The following is a 25,230-nucleotide window of genomic DNA, read 5'->3' as shown; positions in this document are numbered from 1 at the left end:
TGTCTCGGTCATTCCCTCTGCTGTCCCATCCCTTGGAAGCATGCAATGATGGCCATACCTCACTGAGACAGAGTTCCCATGAACTACTCAGATATTGACCCTCAGTGCAAAAATAGTACCAACAGATGTTTTAAATTGCCAGCCCATATACTCTGTTAACGCCTTTTTGCTTGAAAGATTCTGGGTTAAGCCTGGGCAGTAATTGTCACAATGCCTGAACTTGTAATTTTAAAGAAGCAACAGCAAGGTGTTCTTGGGCAGCAAGTGCTGAGTGAGGGGCAGGACCCCCACCCCCTGGAGGGACGGTTTCAGCTTATATTCTTTTTTTTTTTTTTCTTTTTATAGGGTGAGCAAGCAGGGCCCCGGGCTCAGTTTATATTCTATTTCAGCCACTGATTTCGTCCAGGGGTCTCACAGTCTGAAGCCACCATAAAAACAGGGGCTTATCACATTTTCAATGATGACTGTTGGGGTCGAGCCATTGGTTTGCAGCTCCCTCATTTAGAGCTGGCAAGGGTTTCAGGTATCATCTGGCCCTTTGCTTTTCAAATTGCTCATCTTGACTTACTAGTGGTTATGAAACCGATTCAGTGAGTCGTGACGAGCTTGTATTTTTTGTTTTGTTTTGTTTTGTTTTGTTTTCCAGGAAAGAATAGAATAGAATGGGTCAATGTGGATCTTACAGTAGTAAGATGTTCTTTTGTAAGACTTTTATTTCAAGTGTGTGTGTCCTGGATCACCGTGCAAAATGTATTATTCACCAAGGCTCATAATTCAAGTGTCGAAGTCACTGATAGAGTCCACATCCCTCATTTTATTTTGAGAAATCTGGGGCTTTGAGAGGGGAAGAGATTGACTTAACTCCATCAAGGTAACAAAGGGCAGATAGGGGAGCTGGAACGTGAACCCCAGTTTACTCCTGTAAGTTGGCATGCGCTGTTTGATGTTTTTCTACCCAAGAAAGAGGAATTCATATGGGCTCCTGATTTTTAGGAGTGTAGGTCCCAAAGACCTGGACAGTAGGAGTCATAGAACCGCGCTGATGGGTTGTCATAGAATGAGAATGGGGGAAGGGAAGTGGTGAGAACTGGTGAGTTAAAGAAGAGACTCGAAGTCCAGAAAAAGACCCCAGAGGGTCTTTGAATAAAGACTAGGGAAAAAGAGTAATCTTAAACCATAAGGAAGAATGGAAGCCTTATAGTAACTCAGGTGTAACAAGAGACTGTGATAGGGACAGGAGAGGTGAAAAGCAAACTCATTCAAGAGAAGTGGGATGCTAACAGAATTCTTCCTGTCCTTTTGGGTCTAGATTGCCTATTTATCTTAGGACAACTGTTCCTTTGATAATTCTACCTATTAGGCTACATGCTTCGGTGGGTGGTAATTATCATGTATTTTCCTGCTGACAACTTTCTTCCTACTCTTAAAGCCCTCCTAGGGAAAAAAAAAAATCAGCCAGTTATATTCATTTTTATAAAAAAAAAATGCACCCCCACCCTAAAATGCAACACCAGGGTAATTATTCACTTAAAAATGGGCCCTTGCAAGTTGAGTGTTGGCAACTGATCTCTTTTGACCTGCGAGAATACAGATATTTAACTCACAGAGTGATTCTCAGTAATTACGGCATGCAGACCACCAGGTCTCATATTAATTTTGGTTTCAGACTCATATCACTTGAAGATGGTGATCCTAAGCTTTGTTTTCCACACTTTCTTGAAAGACTCAACTTTTACCAAGTCAGGAGACCCCAAATATTGCCCCCTCCGCCCCCTATCAGTTGCCCTGGTGTGAGTCTGAACGCTTGTATTTTCTTGAACAGAGCAGCCATGGGTTCCAGCCTACACCATACTCTGCCACGTTTTCAAGTCCCCTGTGTTCAAGCGTCTTGTGTCGTCTTAGAGAACAACCAGGGGGCACAGGGCTGTAGCAGACTGAGTCCTTCAGAGCCCTTTCGTTCCCAGAGTTCTAGGTCTTTGCAGGTTGGCCAACAAATGTCCTGCACATTGATGACACAGCCATCCGCCTGCGTTTAAGCAAACCCATCTCAGCACCATCCTGCAGCCGCACGTGTCTAGCACGTGAGCTCGCTGGCTTGGAGCTCTCACGTGCGAATGTTCCAGACCCTATTGTGTTCAAAGCGCTGGCTCTCCTGAAAAAACACTGAAATGACCTTACTGTTTTCGTTGCTTTCCCATATGCATCCCAAAGTTCTCAACTTCCTCATTGCCTGGTGACAAGGTGCTGTTAGTTCATGGGCGCTGGCTAATTAAATAAAAATGGTGCTAAAAACCTCCAAGTTGGAAGCATATGAGACATCTCTACCTCCCATGGGCATGAACCTTGTGTCTGAGTGCCAGGTCTTTTCTACCAAAGCCTTATTTGTTTGCTAAATTGATTTTCTTTTTTTCAATTTGGGGACTCAAGGATCCCTGAGAGATTGCTTTAGATTTTGGGGCTTGCAAAGATGTTCTGAGAACATTCTACTGCTGGTAGGTACCAGAAGGTACTGCATTCATGATATCCAAATGAGATTATTTGGTGGAGTGCTGACATGTAATTAGGAAAGGGATTAGTGCACAGAAGTCAGAAATATGTAGATATGGGCACTAGTAAATGATAACGGTGAGGTTCATTTCAGTTGGAAAAGGATGACTTTTCAGATGGAACGCTACCATTTGAAAAAAGTAAGAGTGAATGCCTCCTCCTACCCTTACTCTCAAGTAGATTCTCAAGGTATTAAATATTGAAATTTTTTAGATGAAATAAAAGACATCAGAAAACTGGAAATTAAAAACATATTATTTTTGAGTAAGATCCAAAATGTAGAGACCATTAAAATTGATTAAATTCAACCATTAAAAAACCAAATGTCGGGGCGCCTGGGTGGCTCAGTGGGTTAAAGCCTCTGCCTTCAGCTTGGGTCATGATCTCGGGGTCCTGGGATCGAGTCCCGCATCGGGCTCTCTGCTCGGCGGGGGGCCTGCTTCCCCCCCCCCTCTCTCTATGACTGCCTCTCTGCCTACTTGTGATCTCTGTCTGTCAAATAAATAAATAAAATCTTAAAAAAAAATTAAAAAAAAACAAATGTTTTCTGATTGGAAAAAATACACAATAAATGAAGTTAAACAATATATAGGAGAAAATATTTGCAATGTATGTTAGATGTAAAGGGCTATTTTCTTTAATATGTGAAGAGCTTCAACTAAATTGGGAAAAGATCACTAATCCAATAGAAAAGTGGCAGAGGAGTCTTTAGAAAAAAAATGCTTTTAAACATAAACAAAAAAAATGGATTTTAAACATATGAAAGATACCCAAGCTTGTTCATCATTAGAAAAGTGCTAATCAAAACTACCGTCAAGTGGTAAAGACTTAAAATGATGACCACCACATGTTAATGGCAATCATGTGAGAGAACCAGGTGCTCTCATATACTTATTTATGAGAATGTATATTGATATAACTCCTAGACAGAGCCATTTAAAATAAAATTAGAAGTGTAGATAATCTTTGACCTAATAATTTATTTTAGGAATTTACCCTACAGACATACTTACATAAGATAGCAATGATGTATATACAAGAATATTCACTGCCGTATTATTTATGAGAACAAAATATGTTCATCAATTGAAAACAATTTTAGAATTCAGATACATCCATACAATGGAATCCTTAAAAAACAGAATAGCAGTTATGGGGCACCTGGGTGATTCAGTCATTAAATGTTTGCCTTCGGCTCAGGTCATGATCCCAGAGTCCTGGGATCAAGCCCCACATTGGGCTCCCAGCTCAGCGGGAAGCCTGCTTCCCCTTCTCCCCCTCCCCCTGCTTGTGTTCCTGTTCTCGCTATCTCTTTCTCTGTCAAATAAATAAATAAAATCTTAAAAAAATAGAATAGGAATTAACAAGAATGAATGTACTGAAATGGGACAATTTCACAAATATCATTAATGAACAAGGCAAGATAAAGAACGGCATCTAGCATATATCATCCATCTGAGTGTTAGGAAATTGATAGCAGAGGTTTCTTCTGGGAAAGAGTAGCTAAAGGTCCAAGAAGGGTGTCAGTTTCACTTTCTGCTGAATACTTGTTTGTACTTTATGAATTGTATACAATATGCATGCTTACCTACTTACAACGTACTATTCCAAGGAGGGTATATGAGATCACTGAACAAATCTGGCCTGTTAAAGGGATTTAGGAATGAGGGGGCAGTAATGAAATGGAGGGGTGGAGAAAGATGGAGGCCAAGAAGCACGAGAATCAAATTCAACAAGAAGGAGTAAAGTTTATACTAGAAATCAAAGGTCAAAATAAAGTAAGGGCAAGAAGAGATAGGGATGGAGCTAAATAGAACAGCTACAGAACTATCCCTTAAAAGACATCTAAGAGAAGGGTAAAGAAGCTTTGGATAGGAGACTTCAGGAGTCACAAATGAGCTAAACTTAGGTGCCGTAAGTACTTATAAGTAATTAATAGGAAGAGTTTAATAAAGGCTTGTCATCCACTGGATTATAAAGCCAGTTACAAATTGGAGGGGAAAATCATCTCCATCCTGTTTCTATCCAATCACAAGTGTCTGATGGTTATGTTGATGCTGTTCTTTTAGGGTTTAGGAAGGAATATAAATCCAACTGGGGGCTCACGCTCAGACCGAAGGAGCTAACCGGTAATCATTAACCGAAGGCAGGTTGTCTAAAGCCGTAAAGCCTCACTTTCTTCCTATTATGTTGTCAGGGGTCCTACCGTGCAATTCAAAAGAGTTCAAACCAAGTATTGTGAATAAAAGCTGGATAGGTACGCGTGCCAGTCCATCTGCTTTACATTCAAGTTCAAAGAAGGCAGAGACAACATGTGTAGTTTTATCTGCACAGCGCGTGGCAAAGCAGGCTACATAATTAGATACTTGGTAAAGACATTTTGTTCTCGGTGGTGGTGGCGGTGTCAGTAAACAGTGATGCTGTCAACCCCCTTCTTGGCAGAAAGCTTCTTGAGCAGTATCTTCCCCATAGCAGTGAGTGGGAGGGAGGATGGATAAGGAGCCCATCTCCAATTTGGGGACCCAGACTCTGACTGAGTTGCTATGATAACAACCAGATAATAAGCATCATGATCCCCATATTTGGCTTTCAGGTCCAGAGCAGAGAGGAGGTCCTCTCTGCGCGTGCTTCTCCCAGCACAGAGTACTGTCCTGACACCCAGCAACGCAGTGCCTCTCTAGATGGCATCAACAGTGTGGGGCTTCCCTTGTCAAATGCTGCATCAAGGACCAATCTGGTCTTGGTAATATTTTCTAAAAAAATAAAAGTAGGGGCGCCTGAGTGGTTCAGTTGGTTAAGCCACTGCCTTCAGCTCAGGTCATGATCCCGGAATACCAGGATAGAGTCCCATATCGTGCTTCCTCTGCTCTGCAGGGAGCCTGCTTCTCCCTCTCCCTCTGCCTGTCCCCCTGCTGGTGCTCGCTCTCTCTCTGTGTGTCAAATAAAGAAATAAAATCTTTAAAAATAAATAAATAAAAGTAGTCAGGGGTGCCTGGGTGGCTCCGTCGTCCATTAAGCATCTGTCTTCAGCTTGGGATATCATCCCAGGGTCCTGGGATTGAGCCCCACATTTCATCGGGCTCCCCACTTGGCAGCAAGCCTGCTTCTCCCGCTCCCCCCGCCACTCCCCCTGTTTGTGCATGCGTGCTTTCTCTCCCAAAATTAATAATAAATAAATAAATATCTTTTTAAAAATAGTCTAAAAATTAATATAACTTCAACTGAATCACTGTGTAAAAGAAAGGCTTTTTACTGAACGTACTTCATCCTTGACATTCCCAACCAGCTTAACCAACTGAGGCACCCAGGTGTCCCCATCCCTTTCATTTTTAAAGGTGAGCACACCGATTCTCATCAAGATTACAGCGCTCAGTCTGGGCTTTGCCCCATCACCGTCTTGACTCCAAATCCAGGAGTGGACATGTTTAAAAAGAAGTCAGCATTTTATGGCTCATCTTTTTTTCTAAAGGAGAAAAATGTTGACAGTTCTGTAGGAAGAAATTATTTCATCCCCTTTCTTTTTTTCCCTTTTCACCAGAGGTGGGAACAAAGAGTGGAGATGATACTGACTGCAGTTTCTATCTCTACAACCTCATTAGAAATCATTCTCTTCGATTCCCTTTTTCTTGAAATGAAAAGGATAAATGGTGTTAACTTAGTTAAAGTTGGGCTGGTGGAGTTGATTAGACAGCCTGTCGTCAAAGAGACTAATTTTCTCTCCCTCCTCCCCTCTTTCTCTTTGCCCCCCACTTCTCACACAGGCATGCATACCACACCAGCCACAAGTTAATACAGTGCCCTTTAAACTCTTCATCTGACATTTTAAAATTATTTTAAAATACCCAAGTGCTCTACTCTGAAAAATCTGTACCAGAAGAGTACTCCAGGGGATGGATTCCTAGAATTCAAACTTAGAGAGGCCTTTTCCTAATTCTAGGGAAGCTGCTGTCATTCTGAGTTACTGCTATGTCTCAGTAATGTATGGGACAGTCTCCAAGGTCAGTGTCAAGTCAACCACAGATTGAGACTGTTGGGAAGAGAGAACTAGAATGAGAACTTTGAAAAGAGTAAGAGAAAGGTAAATGGGTTAATCCTTTGAGCCTTTATTAAGTATCTATCATACTTAAAGCAAGAAGCTATGCAAGTAAAAAAAAAAAAAAAAGTGAAGACCAAGCTAAAAGATATCTTAGAGAATTACATAGAGTTAATTATTATTGGAAGATGTGCACTGTCTCCCTGCCCTTCCATCAGAGGAACACACCTCCCTGCCTCATCCGTGTCAGGCTTGGCCAAGTGACTTGCTTTGGCCTCACTGTGGGCAGAGTGTGCTTCCTGCCCTGACTTTGAGTGTGGCCATAGAACTTGGTTTGGCCAATAGGATGTTATCAGACCTGATGCAGCAAAAACTTAAAATGTTCTTGTGCTCTTAGGTGTGCTCTCTTGAATATTTGCCTTCACCTTGAAAAGAGCCTTTCCTGGTTTCCTTGCTATTCCAAGAAGGACAAGAGATACATAGAGCAGAGTTGCCCCACTTGAGCCTAAGTGAGCTGGCTGCCCAGAGGACCAGCAGATGCACCAGCAAGCCCAGCTGAGTTGAGCCAAGGGTAGCTTAGATTAATTGATTCCAGCCACCCCTTAGATATGTGATGAATAATAATTTATTGTTTAAGTCCCTGCATTTTAGGTCGGTTTGTTCCGCAGCAGTAACAAACTAATTCAGAGAGCATCTAGTATGACAATTTATTACTTTTGCAGGATCGTATAGCAAACTAAAGGGCAGTGAGAACAACTTGGCCAACAACTTGGCCAAAACTTTACCCAGCCAAAACTCCCAGGTAGGGCCTTTTCCATAAAATACAAGTCAGTCTTTTGAAAATCATCACTGGGAGAAGAAGTGTCATGGATCCTATGGATAGAAGGGTTCCCAAACCACTGGACTCCATTAGCGTGTACATTAGGAACACAACAGAAGTTTACTGCACTTAAAACAGTGGTCACAGACCTGGAGGTCTGGAAAAAAAGCTGCTAATAATCACCCCATGGCTGAGGAGGAGCGATATAGAAACAGACTAAAAATGATTAGGACTCTAGTGTTGAAAGACGCACGTTGAGAATCAATATGACTCAAGTCTGTCAAATCTTGAATAAAATAATTGGTCTTAACATATGTTTGTTCACCAGATTCTGGAATTTCATTTTTTTTTTTAAAGAAGGAGCATTAACTGAGACATAACAAGGGAAAATTCAAGAAAAAAAGAGGGCTCTAGTACTTTACATGGCAGAGAACTAGGGTGACCAGATGTCCCAGTATATCCAGGACAGTCATCATGTCCACTGTTGGCCTGGGATAATTATTAATATTGCCCCCTTTCACGGTCAACACAGTGTATTGTATTGGATGGCAGGTTATATGGTCATGCAGCTGACAGCATGTTTTACCCACAGAATTGAACAAAATGGATCCAAGTTAGGTTTTGGTAAGTTCATGAGGAAAGACCAGTCATGGGTTCTCAAGGCAAACTAAACTGAGGCATGGAGGGCCACTGTGTCCAATTGCAGCAGTAGTGCGAGATGGTCAAGGCACCCAGGGTCTGACCTAAATGGTCAGGGTCTTAAAGGCTGGGAAATGGTGTTCTTTCAGCCTAGCATGGGGCCCCCTTGGGCAACACTGGGGCCTCCTCCAGGAGCCTCATCTGTACAGCTAAGCCCTCGCTTTGTGGGTCCTCGAAAGACCTAAACGCACGCAACATCCCCATTCTGGTTATTACTTCCTTATCAGAACATGCAGAAATCAAGATAAATGGTAGAAAAGTGGAGTTCCCTCTTACCCGCACAGAGGTCCGTATAGCTTTCTGAGCTCCATTTGGCTTTCCCAGAAACCCTGCAGAAAACACATCACTATCGTAAGAATAAGATTAAGCAGTATTTCAAGTATTCAAATTTATTCAGGAAAAAGTCCAGAACCATGAGAACACAATTACATAAACAATAAAAAAGAATTCAAGTTCTATTGCTTTCAAGTACTTTGAAGTATTAGAATAAACAAATAGCTTTAAAAAACATATTGCCAATGAAAAATCTCGGTCAACTCTGGTTTAATGGATGGAAGGAGATCATCTCTACTTAAAGTATTTGCGTGTAATTGCTGCTAAAATATTGGAAAACTGTTTGCTTTCTCAGCTATGTTAACATTCCCCTCTGCAGTGTGGTTTATATTATTATTAATTTTGGCAAAGCCCCTTTTGACAGCCACTATGTGTGTCAACGCCTGCTGAATCTATCCAAATTATCACAAATTCTGAATTATCATGATCCAAGTGAAATTTTTGACTAAAATCAATGGAGTCAGAACATAAGAACCTTAGAGTAGTCTCATATGGGACAAAACATTAGACACATTTTGTCATGGGAAACAAGTATACCCGGAGACAGATGTCAGAAAATGCCACACCCACTGTGCTGCAGGGTTGGGGTCATGTAGTGGGGATGGGGTTTGTGTGCAAATATAGACGGAGGAACTGTAGGGGTGAAGGTCTGGAGACTGCTAGATCCCTGTGTCATGGGAATGCAGTATAAAGGAGACACAACCAAGGCGTGGGGGAGAGGAGAGAGTTGGGGGGTGGGGGGTAGAAGAGGTGGATGTCCTTAATGGAAATACATCCCATCCTTATTACATCCACTTTCACAGTCTAAGCTTGCCATACATCAAGGAAAGCTTCTATGAATATAAAAATAGTCGCTGAAATTACTATGTTCTAGAAGGATCTTGGCAAGGTTTGTACATACAGGATGACGAGCTGAAAAGGAGCATATGTGGAAATTACCAGAGGCAGGAGCACAGTTTTCTCTTCATATCGACAGTTCTACTATTTTTCCTCAGACTGTTAGTACTAAATTACTCAACTGAATACAACTGATCATTCCCCCCTCCCAGAAATATGTGAAATCTATTTATTTTGAATTTCCTCTCCAGCGTGTTGTTCTCTTTTGACACTTAGAAATTTCTTCACACTTGCTTCAAGGACTCACCAGAAGCCTTAATGAGGTCGCTGTTTGCGGGTTTAGCGTTGTGAGCGCGCCAGCCCTGAGACAGAGGTGGGGAGAAGGTATTTAAAACACTAGGAAGAGAGCAACAGCAACAATAAAGAGGAATGAGAATGTCGGACAGAGAAAAGAGACAGAAAGGAAAAGAAACCGAGGAAGAGGGAAAAGGACAGAAATAGCGAATGCTGTTATCTGTGCGGTGCTGAGGGCCAGCCCTTTTGAGGGGGGTGGTGGGGAAATCCTAGAACGACGTTGAACAGATATGACCAGGATTGGCCCAGTTAGCCCTTCCTATCTCTGTTCAGCTCAGCGGTTCTTCACACGTGGGATCTGTCAGCTCCTGATGCAGGGTCTGGTGGCAGCGCCACCATGAGTTCGCAGATTAAGCCATCTGGCTTCTGAGAAAACCCAGTGAAGGGAAACAAAAATATTCTTAGAAGATAGTGTCTTGGGTCTCCATCTACAAATGCCTACAGGACCTTTCCACTTGCATGTCTTTCCAGCCAACCAAAGGTATCTCCCCAGACCAGCTGCCCTCCAGACCTTCTGTTTCTGTCAACTCATGGCCATTCTCCCTGTGAACCTGGCTCAACACTTAGAGATGCTTTGGCTCATTTGCCTTGAATTCTCTACACTGAATTCGTCCTAGGAGTTATTGACTTTGCCCCCAATATCCTTCTCTTTCACCCTCACCACCTGAGCCAAGCCCTTACCACATCATGTAGACTTTTGCAACTAAGTCTTCTCCCCTGCAGCATGACCTTCCACTTTAGGGTCCCTCTCCCGCTCACAAGTGATAGTACGCAGGCCGTTCTAGAATGCCAGCCATCCAGGCTGTCACTCCCCCATCTTTGGCTTCTAGTCAATCCAGGCTACTCATCAAGCTGTGCCCTATTTCTCATTTAAGTACAAACACATATTATTGTTCCTCACCTGGTATTGCATTCTTGCCCTTGTGTTTATTGCTCCTGCCAGACCTCCATCTCCAGGAAGTCCTCCAGGGTGATTCTAGCCCTGACAGATCTTCCTCTCTTCTGAAGGACACCACAGCTACCATCTCTTTCGCCTTATCTAGCACTAGGGTACATCCCATCTAGTGCTGAACACCATGATTTCATGCACACGCTTAAGGGCATAAGTAATCTCTCTACTTCTTCCACATCCCAGGGCCTGGCACATTTAGATAGTCAGTTGGTTTTGGGGTAAATGGAGGAATGGACAGATGGCAGGACTCAACACATGTTGATGAGTGATAATCAATGGAACATTGTCGTCACGTGAGACTTCATTCAAGGAGGGGAAGGCTCATCACACAGTGCCTTCACATATAGACCACCCACGTGTGGGTGACCTAGATGGACACAGTGCTCCATGGGAGAAGCTGCCCTGGGCCCAGCATATCTTATGCTGGAAGACAATGGAAGGCTGCCCTTACCTGGCGGAAAAATGTCAAATTTCCAATAAAAGGAGACGGCTTGGGATGTCTGATGCCCAGCTTCTCCAGTCTTGAAAACGCTGATGTGGAATACCTGAGGGGAAAAGCAAATCTTAAAAACCAAGAAATTGAAGTTTTCATTCATATGTTGACTCTATTGGGAAACAGAATTAGTGAGTTCTCCTCAAGGTAGAGTGGAAGGAGTGGTTTCTGGTTGACAGTGTCTAAGGACCAAAGCAATAGAGGCATAGAGGTGCGAGAGTGGAATGGACCCCAGGAAATTCCTCCTGATCCCATGACAGGCTGGAGATGGAGGAATCCTAAAATCTCAGAGGTGGGAGACACCTTGGCGAGGCTGTCTTCTAAATGCCCCTTCCCCACCATCAATATGTTGTTTTTTAAAAATGTACCTCTCCCCAGTTCAATTCCTTTGCTTTTACATCAACCATGAACAATTATCAGAAGACAAAGAAAAAAAAAAAAGTCCCAATGGCAGAAATAAGTTCCCTGTGCAAATTTATTTGTTTTGCTGGTCAAAACTGACCTCTGCACATACTCTGTCCCTCATCACATTCCGTGGCTTAAGAGAGAAACAGACATAGGGAGGCAGAGAACACACCATGGAGACAAGACCTCATCGCCAACTGCTTATAACCTCTTTGTGTCTTTGTTTTCATGGCCTGAAACCATATGGGAAGCATCCTTTCTTAACCAAAAATCAGGAAACGTGGCCCAACAGATTTTGATGCCACTTTCCAGGAGAAAGCAGCAGTCTGAGAAGTGCCGCGTAGCTGTCAAAACATTGGAATTACTGATATTTCACCAGCTTATGGGACAGAGGGTAACAGAGTTAAAGTCAGCACTGGCTTAGAACAACCTGGACATATGGCTGTAATCCCTAATCAGCCAGCCAATTAGGTCAAAAGTTCAGTTAGTTCAGAAAAATTACTGAGTCAAACTGGGTGTTTAGCATCATGCAGAGATCAGCCAAATCTCAATTTAGGAGCAAGGAAAAATAGAGAGCGTATCATCACAGCTAGGCTGCCTAGGAACACTAGAATTTAGATGAACAAAATGCTGCCCTAAAAATCACTCACTTATCATTAGAAAGATGGAATGTTTGCTATAGTCTTTGACCTCCCCTTTTCCCACCTATAGTCCAATAAGGAGCACTTAAAATAAGAACTTTTCATCAAATATTCAAATATTCAGGGAAAGGACAACCCAACCCAAGTGTTGATTTGCATTATTCTGCGCAATGGGTCTACTTTTAAAGTAGTCACAAGGGAGAACCAAGAATGGGAAGGAGGTTTCCACCATCTGGCTGCTTTACTGGGTTTGAATGAATTCCTAGGACATCACACGGAAGTCCATGTTCAAGTGTAATTGCAGATCACCATCTGAAGCCACATGTGAATTATACAGATTAGTCGTGCCAACATTCCTCTTCATTAGTGTGTATACCAAAGGTCGATAGCATAGTATGTACAATTATTTGTTCAAGTAGACTATGATATTTTAAATAACTCCCCTCACACCTAAAAGGGAAGACCAAAGAAAACTTATCAGCCCACTTAAGACTTGCCTCAACATCCTTGAATCTGGTTTCCAGGTTCATGTCTTCATCAGTTTTTGTGAATTATTTTTTCTAAATGTGATCTCTAATGGATGGAAGGAAATATGTAGATCTTGGGCCACATAATTACATCTTAATTTTGTAATTAGATGTCTTGATTGTCTAATTAAAGGACAAGAAGTCTGTGCCTAATTACACGTGCTAATTATAATGCAAGTCCATGCCCTAATTATGTAACTCCACTTACAAAAACATGGCTTGTGTGTCTCTGCACAAAATTCAGACATTTTCAAACATATGGCATCAGCAGAGAATGTTCTGGACACAAGCATAAACTTCACTTTGCAACCCATACTCAAGTATAGAACTTGAGCATCTTCAGCTGGGAAGTGGCCACAACTCGTCATCAGTAACCAAAGTCCTTGCACCAAAATCATCAGGGGGAAAGATCACTGCCACCAGACTTCTGTCTGCCCTCTATCTATCTCAAAAAAAAAAAAGAAAAAAAAGGCTCTTTGGACAACTCATAGACCCCAGGTGTTATGGTTTGAATCTGTCACCCCCAAAAAAGATCAGTTGAAGTCCTAACCCCTAACCCACAGAATATGATCTTATTTAGAGACAGGGTGGTTGCTAATGTGATTAGTTAAGATGAGGTTGGGATGCCTGGGTGGCTTAGTTGGTTAAGTGTCTGCCTTCGGCTCAGGTCATGATCTGAGGGTCCTGGGATCAAGTCCTGCTCCTTGCTCAACAGGAGCCCGCTTCTCCCTCCACCTGCTGCTCTCCCTGCTTGTGTACTCTCGAGCTCTCTCTCTCTGGCAAATAGATAAATAAAATCTTTAAAAAAAAAAAAAAAGATGAGCTCATACTCAAGTAGAGTGGATCCCTAACCCATGACTGGTGTCCTCATAAAAGGATAGCCACATGAAGACATGGAGACACAGAGAAAATTTCATGTGACAACAAAGGCAGAGACCGGAGTTACACAGCTACAAGCCAGGGAACACCAAAGATGGTCAGCAAACTAGCAGAAGCTATAAAGAAGCCAGGAAGGAGTCCCCCCTACAGGTTTCAGAGGGAGCACAGACCTGCAAAAAGCATAATTTTAGACTTCTAGCTTCCAGAACAGTGAGACAACAAATTTCTGGTGTTTTAAGCCCAGTTTGTAGTACTTTGTTATATGACAACCCCTAGGAAAGGGGAACACCAGGAATACCCCTGAATGAGTTTTAGAGAGTCAGTGAAAAAAGATTTTTAAAATGTCCTCCTGCTACATTAAAAATTGTCATTGCAGAGGAAATTTCTTTTTTTATGTCAAATCGTGCCATTAAGTCCTGTGCCATCAGAAAAGTGCAGGTGGCCTGGGAGGCTACTGTGAAAGGTAATGTGTGACCAAGTGGCCGCCATATGTGATATTCAGAACAGCTTCTCTTTGATGGGAATTTTTTAAAAAGATTTTTTGTTTGACAGAGAGAGACACACAGCGAGAGAGGGAACACAAGCAGGGTTAGTGGGAGAGGGAGAAGCAGGCTCCCCACTGAGCAGGGAGCCCGATGTGGGTCGATCCCAGGACCCCAGGATCATGACCTGAGCCAAGGCAGATGCTTAACGACTGAGCCACCAGGCGCCCCTCTTTGATGGAAATGACTGCAAATATCCCTTAATTATGATTATGGACATCTATCATTGTTTACATTAAGGATACTAATGTTGGAAAATGACATCAGAAAGTATATGCAGTAGCTTCAGATAGCATCGTTTGGTTTCATTTCAAGCTCAAGCCATTGTTTCTTGGTACAGCACACACACCCCTGCAATGGCAATGGTGTGCCTTACACTGACAGTCTCTAAATAAATTGAACCATGTGGATCAATTTCAAAGTAAGATTTCATTTTTAAAGCCTAGAAATTCCCCAGCATTTCATTTTCCCCAAGACAAAGCCCTTTCTTGGTGGATTCAACAAAAGTGGTCAGCCAATACACTGGTTAGCCAAAGAAGCCACTTGTGATAAATTGAGGGGGATATTTTGATGACTCATTCATTAAAGAGACAGTCAAGTTGATTGAGGTTTGGAGCAAGAGAAGACCATCAAATGATGGCCTTCCCTCCAAGATTTCCCTCATTGCATATCTTAAGCCACCATAGAGGAAGTGGTTTTCTCTGCTGTGTGCTTCTGGAAAGAGTCAACTCCTGGTTCATCCATGATGTTCTCACCAACACTATCAAAGAATTTCTCCTTGATGAGTTTCAGAGGCTGTTGATATTTTTGAAATGCTGAAAGATTCCTTTGGCAAGAGCACATCTCCTGGGGTAAAAACTATGATCCTCCAGTGAAGCCAGGTAGCCCATCTGTCCTGCTCTTTGGAGAAGAAAAGCCCTTTGTCATGGTTCTCTATGCTTGCAACACGTACAACCATCAATTCCATTAAAAATTGTGGCCACATTGGAAATGTTATTAGAAACTAAGACTTTAAATTGTAGCTTCTCAAAAGGTCTTAAGACAAAGGAACAGAATGTGATGTTGGCTAGCTTTGATAGAAATTTGGGCAAAAAATACTACCAACTATTGGAGACATGGCCTACTTCCATTTTACTCTAATTCTTTCCAGTTTTTTCTCTGAGGATATTTTCTATTTTTGAGATTCTATTTTCTATAATGTTTTTCTAGTTCTATTTCATTGTATTTCTACTTTTTTCATTTAATATAAAGAAAAATCTCCATGTCGTGAATCCTTTATGAATATTATTTCTATGGCTATATGATATTCCTCTTATGGACATATCCTAATATACTAGACTATTCTTAATATTAAATATTTAGGGTGATCTTGAATTTTTAGCTAATTTAAATTATGCTACTGTAATGAATATCTCTGTGCATCAAGCTTTTCCAGCACTTTTTCCATGGAGCTTTCCCAGACCTGAAATCCATGGGTCACTGGATTCAAACATTGGTACACAAAGCTTCCCAGAAAGTTTGTCCCAACAAGTCTCACTGTGTGTGTATCCATTTCACCAAAGGTTCTCATGAAATTTTTTTCTCATTTTGTAGACATGTCAGTGTATCTTGATGTCTGCTTTTCTTTCATTATTAGAGAGAGAGAGAGAGACAGAAGGAGAGAATACATTTTGCCATCTCTTTTCCCTCTAATTTCAAAAATATTTCCCAACTTCAAAATGATTCCCCCCCACCGTTCCTACCATGGCTTATCTAGGTGGCAGGCACAATTGTGCCACACTGACTGGTTAAATAATTAATTGGAAACTGAGCAGTCATTGATAGGTGACTGCAGGCTGACTCCAAGCACACATTTGGGCCGGGAGAGGAAGATAAGCAAATGAATTCTGAATAGTTTTTATTTAGAAAATAACTCACCATTGCCTTGTTAGTTGATTTTAAATTCTATTTTCTTCTCCTTCCTTGGCCCATTTATACTACAGAAACTGTAAGCATAGCGGTTGCCTCAGTCATGCCTCCCTCCAGGAGTTCCTTGGAAATATAAAGCTTCTAGAAGAGGTCATCCCAGTTGCCCTGTCAGCACCTCATCTCTGTTTCAGCATCCTTAGCCTCATGCTTAGTCTCATTCAGCCTCATTCAGCCTCATTAGCCTCATGCTTAGCCTCATTCAGCATCCTTAGCCTCATCCTTAGTCTCAAAGGAGACTGGTCTCCTTTCCTGGAACCCATTCCTTCAAGACCTTGCTCTCAGCTTGACTTCAGGGCTGGAAATCATCTGGTGTACATCCATCCATGTCTCCATTAGTAGTACTAGTTAGATTATCTACTAAGATAAAACTTGCAAACCAGAATGTTCATTCACTAATCTATAAAGTCGGTGTCCTTTTCCAGGAACAAGAATCTGATGTCCCTACTCAGAGTCCCTCCTTTCCAAGTACCTAAGACACCAAATCTATCATCAGAGGGTAATGTGTTGAGTCAGGTTCTATAATGAGAGGGGGCTCATCAAACAAGTATGTCCCTGGGATCCTGGTAAAATAATCCCGCCCTAAAGCCAAGCATACCACTATAAACAGTTGGCCAAGAGACAGTATGTTTGCTGTCCTGCTCCTCTTTCCCTGCTGATTGGCCGCCTCTGTCATATACCTAAGTACTAGTGGTGCTTGGGTCTATTCTGATCCTTTTGTCTGGCTTGTGGAAATCCCTCACTATTTTAGCTATTATAATTCTGTAATACTTTTTAATATCTTACTTTCTCATATTTTAGAATTAATTAGTCTAGTTTGATGAAAAATTTTGTTGAGATATTTTTATTGGAATTGCATTAAATTTATAAATTAGAGTACAAACGTTATCACCACATTGAGTATTCTCATCCTATGAATGTGTTATAGCTCTCCATTAATTCCGTTATATCTTTCGTTCAGTAACATTTTCTAATCTTATGCACAGAAGAGTATCTTTTTGCCATCTACATACATTTGTTATTGGTATTGCTCATGTGTAGAAACTCCATTTTGGACTTTTAAAAAAATTACCATATAGTGTATTATTAGTTTCAGAGGTAGAGTTTAGTGATTCATGAGTTGCATATAACACCTGGTGCTCATTACTGCAAGTGCCCCCCCCACCGCCCCTCCAGCAACCCTCGGTTTGTTTCGCATAGTTAAGAATCTCTTATAGTTTTTCTTCCTCTCTGTTTTCATCTTATTTTTTCCTTCCCGTCCCCTATGTTTATCTGTTTTGTTTCTTAAATTCCACATATATCAGAGAAAGACAAATACCATATGATTTCACCATTTGTTTTTTATGCCAATCTTATCATCAAGGATGCTTCTAAACTTTCTCTTTAGTTCGACTGATTCACCTGTGGAATATCTGATTTCTTATGCCGACAGTCATATTTTATACAAATAATATCAGTTCTATTTCTTTTAATCCTTTTCTCTCATTTTTCATTCTCTTCCCTTATTACATTGGTTAGGACCTCTAGTACAACGTTTAAAAGCAGCAATAAAAGAGAGTATCCTTTTCATTCTCCTGACTATGGGAGTGTATCTAAAAAATCAAGTGTGAGGTTTTGCTGCAGATTTTTTACAGATCTCCTTTATTGGGTTAAGGACATTTCTTCTATTACTAGTTTGCTTAGAGAGTTTTTCTAGATTAGTCTTGCTTTAAGCTTGTTTATTTTATTAATCTTTTCAAAGCATCAAATTTTGCTTTTTTTGATCATTTGTAGATTTTTTGTTTTGTATTTCATTATTTTATACTCATTTTTTATTGTGGGATTTCTTCTACTTTCTTTGGGTTTACTCTTTGTTCTTTGTTTTTTTGTTTAAGTTTTTAAGTTAACAATATAACTCACTTTTTTTCAGTATTTTTAAAAAACAAATGTAGTTAAGGATGTAAATCCTACTCTAAGTACTTCTCCCCCCCCACCCAAAGACTTCTTTACCTGCATCCTACACATTTTGAAATGTAGTGCTTTCATTGTCTAATAACATTCTAATAGGAAACTTCTGAATATATTATAAAACATACTGTAGGAACACCTGGGTGGCTCAGTTGGTTAAGCAACTGCCTTAGGCTCAGGTCATGATCCTGGAGTCCCAGGATCAAGTCCCACATCAGGCCCTCTGCTCATCAGGGAGCTGGCTTCTCCCTCTGCCCCTCGCCCCTTTCATGCTCTCTCTCTCTCTCTCAAATAAATAAAATCTTTAAAAAAAAAAAAAAAAGTACTGTAAGGTTGACACAAGCAAAACTCAGGGAGATATTTTAGAATTATAAGACCTTCCAATTGTTTTCAATTCTGCCCAGCCTTATCCACAAGACATAGTAAGTAAAATTCATTATAATTTGAATCCAAAGACCTAGAAAAGGGAACTGCTTCTAATCTTCACTCCTCTGGAGGTAGAAGAATGAAGGAGTACTGAGCAAATACCGAGTATCTGACTGATGTGCAGTTCTTCCCCCAATAATGTGAGAACCACAAAAGCCTAGTCATTGTAATCGTTAACCTAATGATAGCTTTGTCTCAACAGAAGAAAAATACATTTATACAGACATGCAAAGAGAGTTATAGAGTCATTACTATTATTATAATTTATAATAATTTTGAATGTTTCCTATGTACCAGGTACTGTGCTAAGAACTTTTTATACATTGTCTTACATGAGCCTTCTAACAATCATGTAAAGGTAGAAATCAATATTATCTTCATCTTACTGATTAGGAAATTAAATCTTAAAGAGGCCAGGGAATGTACCCAAGGCGATGCTGCCACAGTTGAGTGAGAGTGGAAACCAGGTCGGCCACATTTCAAACAGGTGCTGGTAGCAACTAACTCCACTAACCTGTTCCTTCTCATCCTCGAGGCTGGGATGCTGCGGATAAGCCACCACATGAGAACACACAGTGACTACGCCGAGAACAAAGGCAGGCTTATTAGAAACCCAAAGTACAATAATAACAGATACTAATTAACTGACGATCATGATGAGAGAGCTTTTGTCCTTGTAAAAGCCAACCCCCTCACTTCTGTTTCTTACCTGTCTTTTACTCAGAATGTTCAATTACTTCTTCTTTCTGTTGTGTTCCTGTTTCCTTTTCTACTGGATCATTCCTATCCATATACAGACATGTTGCAGTATCTTCCATCTTGGAGGAAAAAGGGCAAATTCCTTCGATTCTAGTTATTGCCTTGTGTTTCTTCCTTCCTTGCCGGTAACTTCCTTGGAAAGCATTATCTAGACTTGTTCTCTTCCCTTCTACACCCCTAGTCTCTTCTCCAGCTGTTCCAACTACATTTTGTGTACCCACCACTTCACTGGGACTGCCTTTGTCAGGGTCACCCATGATCCTGACCGGGTCAATCAGTGATTCCTTGCCAGTCTTTGTACTTGACCTCTGAGCAGCATTTGGCACAGATGAACAGTTTCTTCTTCCTGAATCATTCTCTTCCTCATGCTCCCTGTTGGCACTCCTTCGACCTCAGCAGCTGCTTCTTGGTGTCTTTGCTGGCTCCTTTCCTTCTAATAGTCTCATCAGCTTACATACCCCTATACATCACTAACTTCCACATTTCCATGTCTAGTTCCATTCTCTCCACTGAACTCTTCTTTATCCAACTGCCAAATTGGCTGCACCCTTTTAATGTCTATTAGGCACATTAAACTTAACATATCTAGACCTGAATTTAGTTTTCCCTCTAAATTTCATCCTGCCCAGTCATCTCAATGTCACTGTTGCAATCACAATCCACCAGTTGCTCAAGCCAGAAACATCTGAGACATGGTCGAGTGTGTGATTGTTTAAAATATGACTACCCGGGTTAGGTAGAGGGTTATACATCTCCAGCCCATTTACAATAGGTTGGGTTATATGACTTTTTTTGGCCAACTGAACATGAACAGACACGATGTGTGCCACATCCAAGCAGAACTCAACAGAGCAGCACGTGGTGAGCCATTTGATATTTTCCCCTATACCATGAGACCACTACTCTCCCAAGTGAGAGTTGTTCCAGAAGCCTGGGTCCTGTTATGAAGACGAGGAGGACCAGAGCTCAAAGTGGCCCATCCTGGACATTTCGTGGGGGCAAGAAATAAATATTTGTTGATGTAAATCACTGAGATTGGAGGCAGTTGCTATCCATGTGAAACTTACCTGAAGCTGACTGATATTAGACCTGATTTAGCCTTTTCTTTCATTTTTCATACTTTACATACACTCTTATCATATCTGCCCACTTCTCTCCATCTCCACTGCTTCTACCCTGGTACAAGCCCAGAGGAGGATGATCTGCTAGTATCTAGCATATGCATTTCCCTTTGACCCATCAAATTCACTTCTAGGAATTTGTTCTACCCATATACTTGAACATATACGTATATAGAGGGGTATTCGTTTCAGCATTTCTACAACATGGAAAGACTGGAAACAACCTAGATATCTGTCAGTTTGGGGCTGTTTAAATAAATCTTTATGCATTATTAAATAAATCATTATGCATATTGAATAGTATACTATGCAGCAAAGTTGGAAAGTCATCAAGACACAATATTATCCATAGTCAGCATTTAAATTTCCCCAATTGTCTCATAATTTTACAGTATGATTATTGAATGAGGACCTAAATAATTTCTATATGTTGTAATTGGGTCAGAGGCCTTTTAAGTCTCAAGTCTCTAAATTTCCCTCAACTTCCTCACACCCACCTTTTTTCCTCTTGCATTTTTTATAAACAGAACAGGTTGTGTCTTGTAGGTTTTCCCATAGTCTGATTTTCACTGGTTGCTTCCTCTGGTGTAGTTCAACATGTTCTTCAGTCCCAGTCTGGTAGTGAGATCTAAACCATTGGTTCTTGAATTTGTCTGCACCCCGAGAACCTTCAGAATATTCTCATTTTGTGTCCCACCGCCACCCCCAGTGGTGACTTAATTATTTAGGGTGTCGCTTGGGCTCTGGAATTTTAAAAAGATCCTCAGGTGATTGTGGTGTTCCAAGTTTGGAAACCACTGATCCAGAGGCTTCTTCTGCAAGACTGCTCTACGGGAGATTGATAATGTCTATTTTTCTCTTTTATTGTGATCTTAGCTGCTGTGAGGATTATCACCTAGATCTATTAATTCATTAGAAGCTGCAAAATGCCGATATTTCTTCTGCACTTATTAGCTGGAATAATTCTGAATTTACCCTCTTCTGCTACAATTACTCTGAGGAACTGTTCATATAAGAAAAGTAGGATCGGGGCGCCTGGGTGGTTCAGTGGGTTAAAGCCTCTGCCTTCGGCTCAGGTCATGATCCCAGGGTCCTGGGATCGAGCCCCACATCGGGCTCTCTGCTCCGCAGGGAGCCTGCTTCCTCCTCTCTCTCTCTCTGCCTCCCTCTCTGCCTGCTTGTGATCTCTGTCTGTCAAATAAATAAAATAAAATCTTAAAAAAAAAAGAAAGAAAAGTAGGATCAATGTTCAAGTCTTTCCTTTTATTGTTAGTTTTCAAAATAATGAGTTGATTCTGTAACATCTTACATTAGTAACTCATGATATTTTGTGTCCTTATGAATTCATGGATTTAAAAATATTTGATGCTCTTTGGTCCATTGCAATCATCATTTTATTCATCAAATTGTCCCATCTTTGGCTAGTGGGAGCATTTATAAGTTTGCTCCTGAGTATTTTTGATAGAATGTCTTTCTTGCTTTCTGAAATGACAAGATGCTCCAGGTTCATCTTGTACATTTCTTGCCCTAGACCTAGATTATCCACTTTCCCAAGAAGCCCTGGTTCTGTTTAGTGGAAAATGATTTCTAGGGATCCTAAGAGGAGAAAGACTTTTCACTGTACTTCTTGGTGATACTTCATGATACTATTTTGATACTTCAATCACATGAATGTCTATTCAAAAACATAAATAGATCCTGAAACTTTTTAATTGACTCCTCTGTAATTAGTATTATTTTAAATGTCTAGTGGTACCTACAAAAAAGATCAGTATGGTGAATCCTATTAGAAAGTGAGGGAATTTTTCCACCTCACACAAATCAGAATGGCTAGAATCATCAGCAAGTCAGGTGATGACAGATGTTGGAGAGGTTGCAGAGAAAGAGGAACCCTCCTACACTGTTGGTGGGAATGCAAGCAGGTGCAGCCACTCTGGAAAACAGTATGGAGGTACCTCAAAAAGTTGAAAAGAGAGCTACCCTATGACCCAGCAATTGCACTACTGATATTTACCCCAAAGGTACAAAGGGACACATGCACCCCAATGTTTATAGCAGCAACGTCCACAATAGCCAAACTATGGAAAAAGCCCAGATGTCCATCAACAGATGAATGGATAAAGAAGATGTGGTATATATATCTGTATATATAGATATATAGATACACACACACACAATGGAATACTACTCAGCCAGCAAAGAAAAGAAAAAAGAAATCTTGCCATTTGCAATGACATAGATGGAAGTAGAGGATATTATGCCAAGTGGAAGAAGTCAATCAGAGAATGACAGTTATCATATGATCTCATTCATATGTGGCATTTAAGAAGCAAAACAGAGGATCATAGGGGAAGGGAGAGAAAAATAACACAAGATCAAATCAGAGAGTGAGACAAACCATTAGAGACTCTTAATCATAGGAAATGAACTGAGGGTTGCTGGAGGGGAGGGGTTGGGGGATGGGGTAACTGGGTGATGGGAGTTAAGGAGGGCATGTGATAAAATGAACACTGGGTATCATATGAGACTAAGGAATCACTGACTCTGCTTCTGAGACTAATATACTATATGTTAATTAATTGAATTTAAATTTAAAAAATAAAATTAAAAAAGAAAGTATATTATACCTCCATCAGAAAGGATGAATACCCAACTTTTGTATCAACATGGATAGGACTGGAGGAGATTATGCTGAGTGAAATAAGTCAAGCAGAGAGAGTCAATTATCATATGGTTTCACTTACTTGTAGAGCATAAGGAATAACGTGAAGGACGTTGGGTGAAGGAGAGGAGAAGTGAGTTGGGGGAAATCAGAGGGGGAGATGAACCATGTGAGACTATGAACTCTGAGAAACAAACTGAGGGTTTTGGAGGGGAGGGTGGTGGGGGGTTGGGTGAGCCTGGTGGTAGGTATTAAGAAGGGCACATATTGCATGGAGCACTAGGTGTGGTGCATAAACAATGAATCTTGGGACAAAAAAAACAATGAATCTTGGAACACACACAAAAAATTTAATTTAATTTAAAAAAAAAAAGCAAGTGAAGGAAATTTTTAAAGTAAGCTCTCCTAGCTGTATTAGTTTCCTATTGTTGCTGTAACAAACAACCACAAAGCTGATGGTTTAAAACAAAACAATGTATTATCTTACAGTTCTGGAGGTCCATAGTCCAGAATCAATCTTGGTAGTCTAAAGTTAAGATGTCACCAGGGCTGTTTCTTTCCGACCAGGGGAGTATCAGTTCTTTGCCTCCTTGGCTTATGGCCACATCTCTCCAATCTCTACTTTCAGTAACCACATTAATGTCTCTGATTCTGACTCCTGCATCCCTCTCATAAGGGCCCTTGTGATTACATTTAGGGCCCACGCGGGGAATGCAGGACACCTTCCCCATCTCAAGAGCCTTAATCACATCCTCAAAGTCCCTTTTGCCATCTAAATGGCATTCACAGTTTCCAGGGATTTGGACCTGGACATCTTTGGGAGTCATTATTCAGTTGCCATATCACCTTATATTGTGTGTATATCCTGACTTTATTTTGGAGTGTGCCTGAAAAGGGGAAATGTCTCTGTGGGGACAGTGAGATCATCAGGGCTTCCTGTTTAGAGAGAACTGGGTGGTACAGCTCCTTGGGGGTGGGGCAGAGGCGGACTCAAGGCTCATATGACACAGCCTCTGTCTGGGCCATCACTGAACTAGGCTTTGCTGGCTCTACCGCCTGAACAGCCAACAGATAAATATTTTAAAGAAGATACTACAATTTTCTTTAAACAAAGAATAAGTCATCCAGTTGATGACTATTATAGCACAGAGAGCTAACTTTTCCATTTTTATCCCATCTTTTCAGAGCAGGAGAGTCGGTTGAGTCAATAAATCTCAATCGGTATGAAGACATTAAACTTCTAAATTCAGTCATTTGTAGAACATCTTTACAATTCTGTCATATCTACAAATCTCCTCTGCTGTTACTTGCTTCCCCATTTCCTTTAAATAAACTTAAATGCATTCATTTAAAAGGAAACTATGTCGTGGCCATAAATGAAAACCATTACCACTTCCAAAAAGAAAAAGTAATGGTAAAAATCAACACCTTACCATGGAAAACTTTTGAGGTCTGTGAACCCCCTAGAAGGACTGTTGTGCCATGGGTGGTCCACAGGCCACTGGTGGAAAGACCCGGCTCTCGAGGATGGTCCAAGCAGGTGACATTTTTTTTAATGTGCTCTGTCTCAGTTGCCCCAGCTCAGCTGATGGCGTAACGGCATGGCCAGAGGATGCTGAAGCATCTTTCCCAGGGCGCACGTGCAGAATTAGAGTGAATGAATCTCATCATCCTGTCCTTCCCTTTCTCAGAACCGAGGAGAGCTGGTCTGCTTCTGCCATTGCTGGTCTGCTTCTACCCTATGATAGTAGTTTACCCTCCCGAAGGGGAGAGGTCCTCGTGGTGAAGCGCATTATCACTGTTAGGGCTAATGGGAACTGACATGTCACAAATGAAGAGTATCACTGGGTCAACATGCAGTCCCTGTATGTCTCATAGCAGACCCGGCTCCCGGTGCCAGGGAGGCCACAGGGACATGGCACGTACAGCCTAGTGGACCGGACAGACTCTCAGTGGCTCATGACAAGCAGTTAATTACGCATTTACGTTATGATCCTTGCCGCGAAGAAGCATCCGTGCCAGATGAAATGTACGCTTTGTATTTTGATAACTTAGCACTTCCTCCGTCCGACTACTGGATGGTATTTGTCGAAGCTGAGAACAAATGACAAGCGGTCCTTATGCTTATTACATCCCCTCACGGCTAGTTTTCAGGCAACAGGGCCCTCCAAAGATGACCGGTCTCCCGAAAACCATTAAACTGAGGACAGAGGAGTCAAAGCTGGCCTACAGCAGGGGAAGGCACGGGAAGACTGCACTGCTTTGGAAGGACTGGGGAACCAGGTCTG

The 25,230-nt window shown here is 41.3% G+C and overlaps 1 protein-coding gene across 3 annotated transcripts in view; it reads right to left on the bottom strand.

Moving 5' to 3' along the window:
• Positions 1 to 25,230, bottom strand: part of TBXAS1 (thromboxane A synthase 1) — a 165,228-nt gene that overhangs the window by 101,364 nt on the left and 38,634 nt on the right. For all 3 annotated transcript variants that reach the window (XM_047695482.1, XM_047695484.1, XM_047695483.1), the window contains 2 exons: positions 11,027 to 11,120; positions 8,376 to 8,428 (listed from right to left, as the gene is read on the bottom strand). In XM_047695482.1, coding sequence (XP_047551438.1) covers positions 8,376 to 8,428; positions 11,027 to 11,120 — 147 coding nt within the window. The remainder of the gene's footprint in view (positions 1 to 8,375; positions 8,429 to 11,026; positions 11,121 to 25,230) is intronic.

The sequence above is a fragment of the Lutra lutra genome, chromosome 11, assembly GCF_902655055.1.
Source record: "Lutra lutra chromosome 11, mLutLut1.2, whole genome shotgun sequence".
NCBI lineage: Eukaryota > Metazoa > Chordata > Mammalia > Carnivora > Mustelidae > Lutra > Lutra lutra.
This window is presented reverse-complemented; position numbering and strand designations above follow the sequence as displayed.